The sequence below is a fragment of the Delphinus delphis genome, chromosome 7 (assembly GCF_949987515.2).
Source record: "Delphinus delphis chromosome 7, mDelDel1.2, whole genome shotgun sequence".
NCBI classification, from domain to species: domain Eukaryota; kingdom Metazoa; phylum Chordata; class Mammalia; order Artiodactyla; family Delphinidae; genus Delphinus; species Delphinus delphis.
Window position 1 is genome coordinate 78,183,556 of NC_082689.1, and position 17,072 is coordinate 78,200,627.

The 17,072-nt window shown below is 42.8% G+C and overlaps 1 protein-coding gene across 2 annotated transcripts in view; it reads left to right on the top strand.

Annotated features, from left to right (window-relative positions):
- Nucleotides 1-220: 220 nt before the first annotated feature.
- The window catches only part of CACNB4 (calcium voltage-gated channel auxiliary subunit beta 4), a 266,741-nt gene continuing 249,889 nt past the window's right edge, over nucleotides 221-17,072 (top strand). Inside the window, exons 1-2 of one of the 2 annotated variants that reach the window (XM_060016805.1) lie at nucleotides 221-326; nucleotides 838-921. In XM_060016805.1, the coding sequence (XP_059872788.1) occupies nucleotides 267-326; nucleotides 838-921 (144 nt within the window). In that variant the 5' untranslated portion in view covers nucleotides 221-266. Of the gene's footprint in view, nucleotides 327-514; nucleotides 612-837; nucleotides 922-17,072 lie in introns of those variants that run through there. The other variant, XM_060016806.1, reaches the window with a different exon arrangement.

Genomic DNA, 17,072 nt, shown 5'->3' on the forward strand with positions numbered 1-17,072 from the left:
TAGGCGAGATTCCGAGAAGCCCCTTCCGCAGGACCTGCGCCTGCGGGGTCCGCTGCCCGCGACCCCGCTGTGGGCGCGGGGGAAGCGTCTCGGTCGCTTTAAGGTGTTGCGCTCTCGGAAGGAGGGGCAGGGAGCACGGGAGCCGGCGCGGTCCCGGGAGCGGGTGGGGAAGTCCTGCCGCCCTCCCCTACCTCCCGCTTCCGAACGTCCGGGGGCCTCACCGCCCTCCGCCCACAGCGCCCGGGCCCGCCATGCGGCTGTGAACCATGTCCTCCTCCTACGCCAAGAACGGGACCGCGGACGGGCCGCACTCGCCCACCTCACAGGTACCGCCCCCTCCTCCACCCTCCTCCCCCCTCTTCGGCTGCCCTAGAGCGCCCCGCCTTCGCGCCCGGCGCGCGTGGCCCCCAGTCCTGGGAGTCTGAGGCCCCGCTCCCTCGCCCCTCCCCCCGCGTCCCTTCCTCCTCCGCCCCTCCTCTTTCTCCTCCTTCTCTTCCTCCTCCTTCTCACCTCGTTCGGGTCTCTGCGCTCCCGCTCCGGAGCCCGCAGCCTTCCCCAGCCCATGCCGGGGACTCGGCCCCGCACCCTGAGAGTCTTTGTTAATGGATGTGGTGGGTGCTCGCGGGCTGCTCTTCTCGGGCGCCTTTTCAGCCGTCGAGGCTTGAGTGGGTGGGTGGGGTGGAGGCTGTATCTGGGGACCGCGGAGGAGACTTGGGTGCGGGCTCTGGGGGACCCCGGGGATCTGGTGTCCGGAGGCGGACTCTAGCCAGGGGTGGTCGCCCGGTTCCACACTGCCGTCCTTACCGGGTTCTTTCTGGCTCCGTGTGTCGAGTCCAGGTGGCCCGAGGCACCACGACCCGGAGGAGCAGGTTGAAAAGATCCGATGGCAGCACCACTTCGACCAGCTTCATCCTCAGACAGGTAGGAGGCGGGCGCAGGGGAGCAAGTTGGGCAGAAAGCCGAGCGCGCGGCCCCCACGTGCCGGAGCGGCTGGTAATGCCTCAGCGCGTCGCTTTTCGGCCGCGGGCGGGAGCTCCGGCTGGTCCTTCACCCTCTGCCCCGGGTTCCCAAGTCTTCGGGTCCTGGGAAGTTAGTTTGTGGGTGTGGACACAAGCCGGCGGGGACCTAGTTTAGGTCAGGGACGTTGAAATTAAGACTGGAAGTTATTTCTTTTTGCACTTTGGATGCGTGAGGAAGCGTTTTAGTCTTGTGACTGGACTTTGAGCGATCAAGAGCCCCTGGGGCCGGACAACTGCTGTGATTCGGCTGAGAGAGGGCTCTTCTATTTTGCCCTATTTTGAATACTCTCCTTTGTCATCTCCGAGCTCTGGTCAAATGAAAGACATTTGGAACAGAAAGTTTGGTCTTGCTTTGGGACCTATTTGGTTCGCTCAGTTAGGGAAAGACAGCGGATCTGGTTTAAATCGAAATAAGCGAAGGCCGGCCCTCAGTTTCGGGGGTCTCGGTGGTGCTACACTTAGTGTTTGTTTTCTTAGGGGTTTTCTTCTGCGTGGTTCTAGTGCGTGTTGACAGTGCTAAAAATCGCCGGTTCAGCTGAATGCTGAGGTGCCTTTTACCTTGACACAGGAAATTGCTCCTTAATTTGCTGCGAAGAAACTACCCCTACATAGCTGCTGGGTGCTAGAGAGATCATGCAAAAGGGAATCACCTTGATCTCTCTTTGGAACAGAAACTGTCGAGGTGTGTGAGTTCGGGGTACCCTGGGAGGACTTTGGTCATCGCACCACGACGTTTTTATCCCAAGGCTCCGCTGTGGGCTGCTGGAGTGACACTGGGAAGTTTTTTTCCCTGTGGGTCACTCAGATCATTGTGTTTTTAACCTATGATGGCAGCTGCACTGTGTTTCTGTAGTGATTGTTATCAATTTAAACAGATTATCCATGACGAATTGGGTATTAGACTCAGAATTGGACTCAGACCTCTCCTAAAAAGTCCATAGAGCATATTTACATAATATTGATTACATAGGCATTCATTTTCTGCAGAAACAGAAGTTATTCCTACGACTCTTTAATCCAGTGAGTACTAAGCATGTACATTTAAAAAATAAATATATTTTGGATTCTGAATTCATTTGAAAGTGTATTCTATCCTTTTTGCAGTGTTTAGATTATTTATGTATTTAATAAAGCAAAGACATTCTTCATCTTTTACAAAAATTGAGTTAGGTGACTGAGATCTTGTTTATGTTATTTTGTAGGTGCCTATTTTTGGTAGTGTTTTATTATTGCAACTTCTTAGAAATGTTAATTATACAGCAGTGTATTCCATGAGCTGTTTGACTAAAACTTTTGAGTTCAGCTACACCATCACTTCACTAATGTTTTATTCTTCCAAGCACAGAGCCATCAATATCCTTTGTAATATATTCTTATTCTTTCCTCAATTTAAATGAAAAAGTGAGATAATGCATGTATAAGTTCTTGTTAAGTGTGCTGGTATGTGTTGGCTTAAAAATGTAAAAAGTATTCATGCTAAATAATTTCGAGAGTAATTTAAACCATTGCAGATTTTTGGAACAAATATATTTCATAAGTCTTTCTGAAAATAGGCTAGGATTTGTTGGTGTAATAAGATGGCCTAATTTAAATTCAGAAGCTAGCTGTAATTGTATTATATACACAATCTTAACTAACTTTTCTGCACAAAAATAATAGATAATTTTTGTGAGCACTTACAGTTCGGTACGCATCCTATATATGATCTTGTTTAAATGGCATAATATAGACTTCTATAATGGCTACAATAAAATAACTGAGGGATTTTTATTTATTTGACAAGAGATGAAAAATGATTCCAAATGTAACTTTAACAGTGTATTTTGAAATTAAATTAAACAGTTTTCACCCAAATGCCAAAAAAGTATTTTTTTAAAAAGCACAACAGCTGTTTATGTTACTAGAGACTCATTATTTGTAGAGTGACCAGTGGCTTATTGTTTTCAAATTCTTGATGTATTTCACAATCTCTGTGATGCCTTTGCACATGATGAAGATAGTGAGGATACCAATAAAAACAGTGCTGCTCATTTCTCTGCTATATCATTTACAGAGATGGGAGGGGGAAGATTTCACTTACTAAAAAAAAAAAAAAAGATTGTGTTGAATCAGATGGGTAAATCTGGGCTGGTGGTAAAGAACAGAGGACAGCTGGCAAACTCATCAAATAGAACAGTGTTTATTCTTTGAGCTGGTAAAAAAATTTCAGTGTTCATGTGTGTATATGCACAGATGAATATGTGTGCACACACATACACAGGTACACATGTGAGTTGGCCTGAAAATGAACAGACTGAGACAGAGAGCCTGCCTCTCCCCTGAGGACTGCTCACAAAGTCCCTCTGGCATCTTTGACCTTGTTTCCTGGTCTCCTAGATTGCTGCCCTCCACAATTTAGGAGGGATGGAGGTTTTGGAATGAATCCAGGGAGCAGCTAAATTATTTCTTTGAGGAAAAGTGAGAAGATTAAGTATTTTGCCACTGAAAGGAGAGAGAGCTAGGGGTGACCCAGTAATGATCTTCAAAATGTACACAAAGATGGGACTTCCCTGGCGGTCCAGTAGTTAAGACTCTGAGCCTCCCCTTCAGGGGCTCGGGTTGATCCTTGGTTGGGGAACTATGATCCCATATGCTGTGCGGTGCAGCCAAAAAAAAAAAAAAAAGTACATAAAGACGTTCTTTGGAAATGTGATGGGCTGTTGTCAGTCTTCACTGAGGCCGAAACTCAAGAATTGGCTACAATTAGAAAGGAATGATGCTTTTACAGCAGGACTTTCCGAAGAGCGTTGATATCATCGGAATGGCTTTCCAAGAAAGGCTGTAGAATTTTGTCTCGGGAGATTACTTTTGACAGGCTGTTTATGAATAGATTGTTTATTCATGTTTTAAATTTTTAGGAAACACATTAAATATTTGCTATGTGCCTAACACTGCACTAGGTACTGTGGAATAGGAATGAAAAGAAGAATGAGACACAGCTTCTGTACCCAAAGGATTTTATGATCTGGTTATGGAGACATAGATGTATACAAATAATACGGTGAAATGGAGCAAGGAATTAGGGTGTCTGCAGAATGCCCATGTGTGCTGAGTATATGAAATACCCATGGGTGGCACTGCAGGTTGTGTGGTAGAATGCTACAGGTTACTCTCACTGGGGTTACTCCCACCTTTCTCCTCACTGGCTTTCGAAGGAAAATCTGATCAGAGTGAGATCAGTTTGTTGACCTCTCCTTGTTAAGTCTGCCTTTATGAGAACTGCAGAGTCTCAGAAGGCCTGGCTCCTACCAGCTTCCAGCCTCATCTTAAGCCATGATCTCTAAGCTCTGGACACAGATCTTGAACACACCACCCTCCCTCCTGCCATAGGCCCTTTGCACATGCTGAGTTGTCTGTGTGGAGGGCTCTTGTTCTCCCCTCTGCCTAGCTGATTTTTTAATCTTCCTTGAGACCTAAGTTTAGTCTTCACTTCTTCTTCTACCCTCCCTGTTAAGGTTAGTTCCTTAGCCACTTACCTCACCCCAGAGTGCATTGTGCCAGTTCTCAATAGTACCATCACGATTTATTTAACATTTCATTATTTAACATGTAATTAGATTTTTTTGTTAATGTCTGTCTCCCTGTCCAGATAACAAGTTCCACTAGGGCAGGGACATGTCTATATTTGGTCTCCTTTTTGCCCTCAGCACTTAGCATAGTAGATGTTCAGTAAATACTTATTTGATTGAATGAAGGAGTGGATGAATGGAGGACTAGCTTGATGTATTTTAGACATGAGGTTCTGCTCCAATATTAAACTCTGTTTAATCTGGAGAAATTGCCTCCTAACAAACCTCCTTCAAATTTAGTGACTTAAAGCAACAACATTTTAAAAAATGTCTGTGTACTGAGCAGACACAGTTCTTCTTTGTGTGATGTTACCTGGGTACTGGGAAGGCTGAAATGTCTAAGACAGCCTCACACGTGTGGTTGGTGGTTGGTACTGGCTGCTGGCTGAGAACTCAAGTAGAGATTTTGGCAGAGGGCTCACTTTTCCTCTACCTGGGCCTCTCAGCATGGTTGCTTGAGCTTCTTCCCAACATGGTCGCTAGGTACCAAGCAGGACCATCCCAAGAAGCAAAGGCTGAAGCTGTAGACTTTATAAGACCTGGTATCAAAAGCTATATGACATCACTTCTGTTGCAATCTCTAAGTCAAAACAAATCAAAGGGATAGCCCAGTTTCAAAGGGAGGGGAAATAGACTCTATCTTTTGATGGAAATAGACTCTATCTTTTGATGGGGTGTGTCAAGGTCACCTTACAAAGGAGCACATAGAATGGAAGATATTGTTGCAGCCATCTTTGGAACCATCTACCTTAAAGCAAGGTTCCTGCTGTTTTTTTCAGATTATGCTAATCAGATAATCATTACAATAATTCAATGAACCCACACTGTAGGTAGAGATCTAAAACACATTCAGGTACTAAGTTGATACTATAATAAAACAAGTTGGCAAAAATATTCTTTGGGTTCTAATTTGAGCACTGGTTATAGACACATTTCTCTGATGAAATGCAGATTCATCAACAGAAGGTATAGGCTTTGTGCACAGCTCTAAGAATAATCATACACTTGGAGTCATGCATATATGCAAAATTTATCCATAAGCTTAGAATCACAGAATTATAGAACTGGAAGAGATTGTGGAGGGAAAGTACTTTGATTCCCCATTTTTAGATGAATGAAACACAGACCCAAGGACGTAAAGCCCTTACCAAGGTCACACCAGTAGATAGTGGCAGAACAGAGACAGGAGACCCCCACTTAGATTCTACAGTTTTTCCACCACAACACACTTCATCCCTGAATAATCACGACAGGCACACAAACACACAAGGACTTACTCCTCTTAGAGCCTAGAAATATTCCTAGTTTATATGGTTACTGTGAAGAGCAAAGCAACCACTGAAGAATCTGCAGACTATAGTTTTTTCCCAGTTTTATCATGGGATGGAATTTTTGTTTGCATGGTTTACGGTTCATGGAGGTTTGTTTGTTTGTTTACTTACTAACGTACTAGTCATTGTATTAGCCAGTCCAACCAGAAGATGAAATTACTTGAGTTTTTACAGCTGAGGGACTTGAATTATAGAGACATGATTAAACAGGTGAGGGGAGGGCTTAAAAGCTAAACCTAGAGGTTAGCAACAGCGGGAAGCTGCTATCACCTCTAGGTACAAGGACAAGGGGAGGAGACTGTAACTAGAACCCAGGGGCCAAAATCACCTGGTAGATGCTGGAACCAGTGGGGTACTGTTTGTAGGAGCAAGAGACACAGAGGAGATGCAGCCTCTGTCAGAGAAACCACTTGAGGTGGAGAAAATGGGGAGAAATACTCTGGCTTCTCCTTTCTTGTGCTCCCAACCCCTGCCTTGTCTCCCACTGGCTGACCTGGACACCAGCTGACATGGGAGTCTGGGAAACAACCTGCAGGCCATGGGCCCCCTGAGACAGAAAGCAGAGCAGAAAAAGGAGAGGATGAATCTGAGGAAAACAGGCCAGGACTGGCACAACTATTATTATATTTTAGCTGCCTGGAAGATAATAATGAATCGTTTTCATCAGCAAAATTGGAAGCTTTTACTTGCTCTGTAAGTCAACTGTCCTTGCTAAATGATATAATCCAGTGACAGTGAACCTTAAGGAAAAGTTTATACCTATTTCCTTTGTGAATTCTATCCGGAATGCATCTTCCCAAATTGAGATCTGATAGAACAAAACAGAACTCTGCCTCTGTGGCAAACTGTGCTGCGTTCTGGCTCTTGGGCTTGAATAAATGGAACTGAATTTATGAAGCTTCTTTCGGATTGAGAAATCTAATTACTAGGCAGCTAACCCGTTAAGCAGTCGTTTTTGCTTTTCTCCGAGTTTCTGTTCGTGGCGTGCAGAGTTCCCAAAATCTCATTTTTTATAGAATAAAGAACTATGTATCCTTCAGTTTAGGTTGATCAGATTTTATTGAAGCTTACATAAATTCTGATTCAAATTTTAATCCTTCTAGAAAATTATAGGACGCCGCGTGAAAATGAAGCTGAAAATGACCTTGGCTTTGCTGTGGCCCTCTCCCTGTAATTATTCCACGTGCTGCCCCAGACAATGTTGTTACCAAGGATCAGGGACTGTTTCTTCATCAAGGGAAAAAGCAAGGGCAGAGCGGAAGAGAATGTAGTTTTGTCTACAAACTACAGTTAGTAGCTAGTTGTAGAAACGAGTCTCTTCACTCCTGATGAGCCTACTAACTCAGTGGGGTTAGCTGGGCTTAGCAGATCGAGTTCTAGCCCATCTTTTCTGGCCGAGGTTGTGGCGTTGTCCAAGCTCATCATTGTCCCCTGAGTCTGGCCCTTTCTTGGTCTCATTTCTGCAGCTCAGATTCAGAAGAAAGCATAAGCCCTAACCAGGGTGAGTGGGCTTGCACCTCACTCAGGTTCACTGAAGACCCCAGGAAATGTCCACAGACTTGTGGGGAGTGGAGCGTGCAGGCCGCATTCCATGTTTGGCCTCTGCAATGCTTTGGAGAGGAGTGCTTCCTAGAACAGCGCCACCCTCTCTGCTTGCTTGCCCTTTTCAGCCAGAGTGTGTGTGTGTGAGAGAAGGACCATCTGAGCCCCTGCCTGGTATAGGCAGAGCCCCTGGATGGTGTTCACTTTCTTTTGAGTCCAGGCTGTTGCACCGGTATTTCCCCTGTGGGCTGTGCAGAGCACTTCCTTACCGTCCCCAATGACACATTCTCTTGATAATACCTCTCCAGATTAGAATCCACCAAATTGATAAGTCTCAAGAAGAGCTAGGCTGTTATCTTGTAAAGAACCCCCATAAAACCCCATTCCGATTTAAGCAGCCAGTATGGTCCTGCCTTCACACAGTTACATGTCCTCATTCTAACTGAGCCAGGAGAACGTAGAGGTAGCACACGCACTCTTTGTTCCAGAAGAGTGTAAGTTATGAACTTGACTACAGAGTGACACATCAGACGTTTTACATGGATTCAACCATGTGAATGGGGTCAGGGAGGGGGGTAGGGTGAGAACTGGAAGCCTGAACTAATGAAGAGGCTAAATTATAGATTCAATTTTAAGGGAATAGTTTTATTGCTTTCAAGTAACAATAATGACAAGCTGTGTGCTTCCTTAGCTGGCATTCAGAAAGCGAGAAGGCTGATGAATTACCAACACCTGGCTTGAATATAGATGGTGCTTTGAAATTCCTTGAAGATGGTTTTCATTTTAACTAGAAAAACATGCCGCTCTGCAAACTTCCTACTTTCTTTACTATATCCTTTCTTATTACACCCATAAACAGAGCAGAGGTAATTACTGGAATCCGAAGGGATGACATTCAGCATTGTGCTTTATTTACTGAAAGTATAAGTTAGATGGGGCCATAAAACTTGAGGGACATCTGCTGAATCTTTCTCATCATTTTCACTGTAATCATTGGATGACAAAGTGTGCCTATTTTATTTCTCATTTTATGTTCTTTTCTGTTGGTGGAGGTATCTTGCTCCAGGGCTGCAATTTAAATTGCTGGAGCAGAAGTCTTTGTTTTGAGAGGAAATATTTTGTAAACAAACTTGAAAAGAATCTGCATCTTTTTCAGGTTGTGAGAATCACTAGAAATGGTAAACTTTTGTAGTGCTCACTGTGTCTGAATGTTACGATATTATTTTTTAACTCCTTAGGAAAAATTTTTTTTTCAATTTCTTTTTTAATACAGGAAAGACCAATAGTAAGTGAAATGCATAATAACTCACGTAGATGAATTTATCATCCTGGCCCACTTCCTTCTCCAGTGGCCTAGTGCTAGGGTAACAGCTCAAAGGCTGATTATGTTTCCAAATCAAACAAGTGGATAAAATCCTCACTGTTGAGGTTGGAGTGCTTTATGGTCACACCTTTCTTATTTGGCCTCTTTGTGTGTGTGAGTGGAACAGAAATGAGGAAGTCGTTCTTTCAGGAATTCAGAGGCTGTATTCTGTTATCACCATAATCTAATTTTCGAACATTTTCGTCACCCCCCAAAAAAACCTTGTAACCATTAGCTGTCATTCCCCAACCTCCTTCCCACCTCCAGCCCTATGCAACCACTGATCTACTCTCTGTGTCTATAGATTTGCCTGTTCTGGACATTTCATTCCAAATTACATTCATGTAACTGGAACCATACAATAATATGTGATCTTTTGTGACTGGTTTTGGATTATTTCATTAGCATATTCTCTACACCAGTCTGAAGGTTTCCAGTCGTAGCCCCTGGTCTAAATGCAAATGTTGGCCTGCCTGTGGAAAGAGACTTGCCTTTCCTTAAGCCTAGATCCAGACAGCACTTCAAGTCATGGTGTTGAATTGGGTGGATCATATTTGTATTTATTTTGGAATTGCAGTGTCAGGTCATAAAGCTGAATTTGGGGGGAGGGGTAAAACTATTTGACCTGCATGGAAATCAAATCCCTGACCTTGTCCTCCTTGTCATCAAGACTGAACAAAACTGAGTGACTCTCATCTATAGAAGGGATTTATGTAATAGGATGAGATCGACAGGATTAAAGAAAAATGTCAGGATTAAAGAAAAGTGATCAATGCCATCATTTTCAATAATTTTTAGTGATAGAAATGTCTTGGGTACTTACAATTCAAAATACTTCTTTTATCTAGATGTTTGTAATAACTCAGCTTTGGTAATTATATTTCTTCCTTGAGAGATACAGTTAAGGAGAAAGCAGAGTGCTTGAGTCCCAAGCTAAGTACAATATTTATGAGAATTATTGGGTGTATAAAACTGTACTTTCTATGTGGCAGGTGCTGCTCAATTATATTTGAGCACTTCCCTGGGGGACAAAAGTCAATTATCAACATAGTCCTGTGGGCAAGAAATAGGTCAGCTGCAAACATTCTCTGCTAATTTCAGAAAGCTTGAGGGGTGATTTCTTTTGGGGGATTTTTTTTTTTTTTATTCCTTTGGTTGTTGTAGGAAGACCTTCTGATTAGGGAAGGCTCTGTTTTTCATTTGGGTGTCTTATTCAGTTACTTTACTGTGAATATTTCTTTTGATCATGTAAAATGAAAATTAAACAAAATAGTATCTTTTAAAAAACTGTCAAATCTACATTGTAAGAATAATGTGTACCATGGGTATTATTATTACTGTTTCTTATACATTAGTAGAGATGCTCAGGCTTTAAATTCACCTGGTAAAATGCAAATTTCATATTTGCAAGTATTTTGTTTAATAGTTCTGTTACATAGGAAGCGTAAAAAGTGTTAATTGTTAAAAAAAGGAAGGATACTGGTGTTTTTTTAAAAAAATTATGTTTATATTTTTATTGTGGAAAAATACATGTAACAAACTTTACCATTGTAACCATTTTTAAATGCATAATTCAGTGACATTAAGTCCATTCGCTGGTGTCATTTTTATTTTATTTTACTTTATTTTTTTATAAATTTTATTCATTTATTTATTGGCTGTGTTGGGTCTTCATTGCTGCACGCAGGTTTTCTCTAGTTGCAGCGAGCAGGGGCTGCTCCTCATTGCGGTGCATGGGCTTCTCATCGCGGAGGCTTCTCTTTGTTGCGGAGCATGGGCTCTAGGCATGCGGGCTTCAGTAGTTGTGGTGCACAGGCTTAGTTGCTCCGTGGCATGTGGGATCTTCCCGGACGAGGGCTTGAACCCATGTCCCCTGCATTGGCAGGCGGATTCTTAACCACTGCGCCACCAGGGAAGCCCTGCTGTCATTTTAAAAATGAGTGTGGCAGGTTATTTAAGAAGTGCAGACCAGGCAAAACTTAAATATATCCTACTTCAAAATACACTAAAAATGTCCACCATTGTCCAGGCCCCCAAACACAGCTGTGACCTTGTTTGAAGCCACAACAACAATAGCAGGAAACCGGCCCTGGAGCATGTCACGGTGCCATGGGGACTGCAGCTGAGCAGAACCAGGAGGCACTGTGGATGCCCAGCCGACCCCCAGGCTGGGTGTAGAGAGGTGGATGGGAATAGGTTGGGGCCCTGCCCCAGAACACCTGTCTTCTTCTTCCTCCACTGTCTGAAATCCGAACAGTTTCTAGATGATTTGGGTTAAGGAGCAGCCTATTTTAAAACTGTGAACGTTCCTGGGAGTCTTAAGGGGCTCTCGTCATTCATCTGTGATCGTGGTTTGACTTACTGCCTGCAGGTAAGCTCATTTCACTCTTGTCCCCAAGCCCACCTCAACAAGGCAGACGGTTCCCAACAGAGACCCCAGTCTCCCTGGGTCTTGTTTGTCCTTTCACACCTGTGTTCTCCCCTTACTTTCCCCCCTCCCCGAACCCGCCCCTGCTACAAGCACACCTGCCCAGACGCAGACTCAACTCCTGCTCTCTTCCCTCACCCCCTCAGTCATGCCATTCCTTCTCCTTGAAGAAGGTCTCACCATTTTCACTTGATGCTGATCTTTCCATCTGTTAAACCCTTCTAGAACCTTCTCCTCCATGAAGTTCTGTGATACGGCTGCAGGTCTCCTTCTCTGGCACTCCCTGACATTCTGTTTTGACTGTTCCCTATTAAATTCTCCTTTGTGTAACCTGAAGGACCCCGTGCCCCACCAGCCTGTGGGTCTGTGTGGCCATTGTCACTAACTAATCACATGGCGCAAGAGAAAGGAGAAGCAGCTTGAAAAGGAAGTCTTGATGTAGAGACATTGATAATGTTGCATTTTGCTTGTTCACTTCTCCTAGCTGTAGACAGAGGACTGCAACGCCTTGCCTCCTAATAGCCTGCCCACTATCTCTGAGTCGAGGAGGTGATCACAACTCTGTCCCTTATTGAGCTCGGCTGCCACAAGCCTTTGAAGGAGGTTATTCCCGCTGCAGTTGCTCTGCTTCATCTGTGAGGACACTGCTTCCTTCTTACTAAGATGCTGCTTCTCAGGCAAAATCTCTAAGGTGACTAACAGCACTATACTCTTCAGCCTCTCTGGACAGGTTGTGTTCCAGACTTCCTCAACTCTGGGTCACACTCTGAACCCTGGGCCCTCGAGGGGCACTTGCTGTGCCCTGCATCTCACATGTCCCCTTGTAAAGCCAGCTTCTGTGCTTTCAGCCTGCATCTCACTGTAGGGTTACACTGGGAAACAGACGTCATTCTGCCTCTGCCCCAGGACTGTACACAAAACTTGCTTCGAACAGCGACCCTCCCACCCATGCATACGTGTTGACCTGTATGTACAGTTTGAGGTAGCCAAGGCCAAACTTTGAATCCCCCATTAGTCTCATTGATAAGATACTAATAGTAATTTATGTATTTTTTTTTATTTTTGTTTTATGAATTTGAATGGGGGTGCGAATAGAAAAAATAAGAGGAAAGAGGAAGGTAATATTGGGGCCTGAAGCACTTTGGGAGTTAGTGCAGGCCTGGGTTGGATATCAGAATGGAGACCTTGGGACAGAAGGAGGGCACTGGGTGCCTGGAGAGAAAAACAGTGGCTGGTGGGAGATGGTTTCAGAAAGGGAAGTGAATGAGGAACACACTTTGTTTATTTCAAACTTTGTTCTGGAACTGTATCTGTTGGGAATCTTTCAGTTGCAAATAAACAAACTCAATGCAATTGGTTAAGGCAAAGTAGAGAATTACTGGCGTATGCTAGTGAAGAGTTCAGGAGTACGTCTGGCTAGCTTCAGGTATGGCTTGTTCCAGTTCATGACTTCATCAGGGCTTCTGTTCCCTTTCTCTGCAGTTCTTCCAGTACTGCATGATCTTCTGTGCTCAGTTCTATGTGCTCGCTCAGGCCTCGGTTTGGCATTTTTCATGGTGGCAGCAGTGGCCACAGTGGCTCAGGGTCTCCCATTCATCCACTCCCCTGTTCAGGGGAAGAGCTAGCTCTCTTATGGTAGCTCCAGCAAAAAGGAAAAGAAGGTTTTGTTTGTTTGTTTTCAGAGGTACCACCCTCCCTCTGAAACAACACAATACACACACACACATACACACACATATACTTCTTGAATCTTATTGGCCTGAAATGGCTCATGAACCAGTACTGTGGCCAGGGGACTGCCTGAAGCCAGTGGTTGGCCACTCCTGGAGACGAGAATGGGGTCAGCCCCGCTAAGACTGAGAATGGGGAGGACCAGTTCCCTAAGGGAATTTGGGAGCTTAGTGGTAGACGGAGGGGAAAGTGGATGTTGCAGAAGCAATTAATCAGACGTTTATTCAAGGAAGGACCCTCAGGTGGACCCAGCCAAGATGGTGGGATTCATTCCTTCTCTTCCTTCTTGTATTATGTTTCATCCACTTCATGGGTTAAATAAGAATTTTTAAAAAATTGTGTTAAATACATGTAACATAAAATTGACCATCGTAACCATTTTTCAGTGTACAGTTCGGTGATGTTAAGTACATTCTCACTGTTGTATTATCATCACCACCACCCATCCTAATTATAATTTTGTAGGGAGTCTAACATTCTGTTGTAACATTGTTTCTTAATGAGAAAATATGTACCAAATTTCAAATAACTGACTAAACAATGAATTTATGGGACACCACGCAAGTATTAATACAGGAGTGGCTACCTGAAGGGCCTCTGTTTTCCTGTCTGCAAAACGGGGGTTTGAGTGGGGTGGACTAGATGACCTCTGAGGTTCCTTCAGTCTCTAGTATTATAGAGCTTCACGTCCGTGTCTGCAGGTGTGTGTGGTCAGTTCATGCATCTTGGTAGAAAACACTATATTCTGTAGTTTTTGCGGAAGTCCAGTGACACTTAGCTGCTGAGATGAACTCATAAAACATAGGGTCATTCAATATCAAATATTATTGAAAGTATTAGATGAAGGCATTCTTTATAGAATGTAGCAAAGAGATGATGTGGAAAGGTTTACAAGAGGAAAGATAATTTTGGATAGAGCTGGAATTTATAACTCTTTCAGGCACGTGCATACAGCCTGAAAGGATCTGCAAAGAATAGAGTGGGTTGTCAAGAATGAGATATTTGTGAAATGTGCTGAGATGGTTCTCAGATGTGCATCCTGGAAGCTATTAAGAGGAAGTCAGCTGAGAAGTAGTGTAGCTCCTGCTATTATGATGATTACAGCCACCAGGAAGAGCAGTAGCTAATGGGGCTTAAATCTATAATAAAGAATAACAAAAGTTGCCATATGGAAACTTTGCTGGAGGTGAGTGGAACCACAAGATTGATTCTTATCATTTAAAAACACTGCATTAGGAGCTTTCAGTACTGACTTTCCTGCGTACCCCTAGTTTCATAGGGGAAGGATATTTAGCATTTGTAGTTCAGCATGGCTCCCCATATTCCAAAAAATGAGGCAGGAATTTCTGTTTTTAAGTGACATTAACTATTTAATAAGTAGACTTTGGTGGATATGTTTATAGAACTTTGTGTGTTCAAGTTGCCTGGGTAAGCTGGTGCACTGGATTGTTTTCCTTCTCATCCCTCTTCCAGTCAGTGGCACATGCTCCTTATTTATTATTTAAAAGATATGTTTACATCATGGCTTGGTCTGGAAATGACTTAAGTTAGCTTGTATGATGTCACAAGTGAAGAAAATGAACTAAGGAGAAAATAAGGCTAAGATGGTGTGCCAGTAAAATCCGAGTCACTTGTTAGTTGGGGGCCTCCAGTTTGACTCTGAACTTTCTAGGACGTACCCAGAGAGGAAAGCAAGGTCATTTACAGGATTTAGGATGTCCAAGGGTAAAAGTACACTTGTGGTTTAGGAGAAGCACAAATACTTCCCATTCTGAGACTAGAGAGAAGTTTCTCATGGAGTTGAGAGTGTGTAAGATAGTAAATTAAACCCTGATGTGACACCTTATCATTATTCTGGAGTTGTTTTTTTACTAATATCATTTACTATACAGATAATGTCCCTCATCGTGCTGGAGTATAGTTCAATAAAAGCAATTATGTGGGAGCCGTTGCTATATCATCCACAGATGTCTGTAATTCTCAACCTTGGCTGCATATTAGAATCACCAGGGAAGTATATAAAAATCCCCGTGCCAGGCTGCACTCCAGCCTCATTAAATCAGGATTTCTGGATATAGGACTCAGGCATCAGTATTTTTCAAATCACTTCAACTGACGGATGGGCTTATCTGGACTCAGTAATCCAGGTAAGGTTTTTTTTTTTAATAACATCTTTATTGGAGTATAATTGCTTTACAATGACGTGTTAGTTTCTGCTGTATAACAAAGTTAATCAGCTATATGTATACATATATCCCCGTATCCCCTCCCTTTTGCGCCTCCCTCCCACCCCTCTAGGTGGTCACAAAGCACCGAGCTGATCTCCCCGAGCGATGCAGCTGCTTCACACTAGCTGCAGTAGTGGGATTGCTGGGTCATATGGTAGTTCTATTTGTAGTTTTCTAAGGAACCTCCATACTATTCTCCATAGTGGTTGTATCAATTGACATTCCCACCAACAGTGTAAGAGTGTTCCCTTTTCTCCACACACTCTCCAGCATTTGTTGTTTGTAGATTTTTTTGATGATGGCCATTCTGACTGGTGTGAGGTGATACCTTACTGTAGTTTTGATTTGCATTTCTCTAATGATTAATGATGTTGAGCATCCTTTCATGTGTTTGTTGACCATCTGTATATCTTCTTTGGAGAAATGTCTATTTACATCTTCTGCCCATTTTTGGATTGGGTTGTTTGTTTTTTTGATATTGAGATGCATGAGCTGCTTGTATATTTTGGAGATTAATCCTTTGTCAGTTGCTTTATTTGCAAGTATTTTCTCCCATTCTGAGGTTGCCTTTTCATCTTGTTTATGGTTTCCTTTGCTATGCAAAAGCTTTTAAGTTTCATTAGGCCCCATTTGTTTATTTTTGTTTTTATTTCCATTTCTCTAGAAGGTGGGTCAAAAAGGATCTTGCTGTGATTTATGTCAAAGACTGTTCTGCCTATGTTTTCCTCTAAGAGTTTGATAGTGTCTGGCCTTACATTTAGGTCTTTAATCCATTTTGAGTTTATTTTTGTGTATGGTGTTAGGAAGTGTTCTAATTTCATTCTTTTCCATGTAGCTGTCCAGTTTTCCCAGCACCACTTATTGAAAAGGCTGTCTTTTCTCCATTGTATATTCTTGCCACCTTTATCAAAGATAATGTGACCATATGTGCGTGGGTTTATCTCTGGGCTTTCTGTCCTGTTCCATTGATCTGTATTTCTGTTTTTGTGCCAGTACCATACCATCTTGATTACTGAAGCTTTGTAGTATAGTCTGAAGTCCAGGACCCTGATTCCTCCAGCTCCATTTTTCTTTCTCAAGATTGTTGTGACTATTTGGGGTCTTTTGTGTTTCCATATAAATTGTGAAATTTTTTGTTCTAGTTCTGTGAAAAATGCCATTGGTAGTTTGATAGAGATTGCACTGAATCTTTGGGTAGTACAGTCATTTTCACAATGTTGATTCTTCCAGTCCAAGAACATGGTATATCTCTCCATCTGTTTGTATCATCTTTAATTTCTTTCATCAGTGTCTTATAGTTTTCTGCATACAGGTCTTTTGTCTCCTTTGGTAGGTTTATTCCTAGGTATTTTATTCATTTTGTTGCAATGGTAAATGGGAGTGTTTCCTTAATTTCTCTTTCAGATTTTTCATCACTAGTGTATAGGAATGCCAGAGATTTCTGTGCATTAATTTTGTATCCTGCTACTTTACCAAATTCATTGATTAGCTCTAGTAGTTTTCTGGTGGCATCTTTAGGATTCTCTATGTATAGTATCATGTCATCTGCAAACAGTGACAGCTTTACTTCTTCTTTTCCAGTTTGGATTCCTTTTATTTCTTTTTCTTCTCTGATTGCTGTGGCTAAAACTTCCAGAACTATGTTGAATAATAGTGTTGAGAGTGGGCAACCTTGTCTTGTTCCTGATTTTAGAGGAAATGATTTCAGTTTTTCAGTTTTCACCATTGAGAATGATTTTGGCTGTGGGTTTGTCATATATGGCCTTTATTATGTTGAGATAAGTTCCCTCTATGCCTACTTTCTGGAGAGTTTTTATCATAA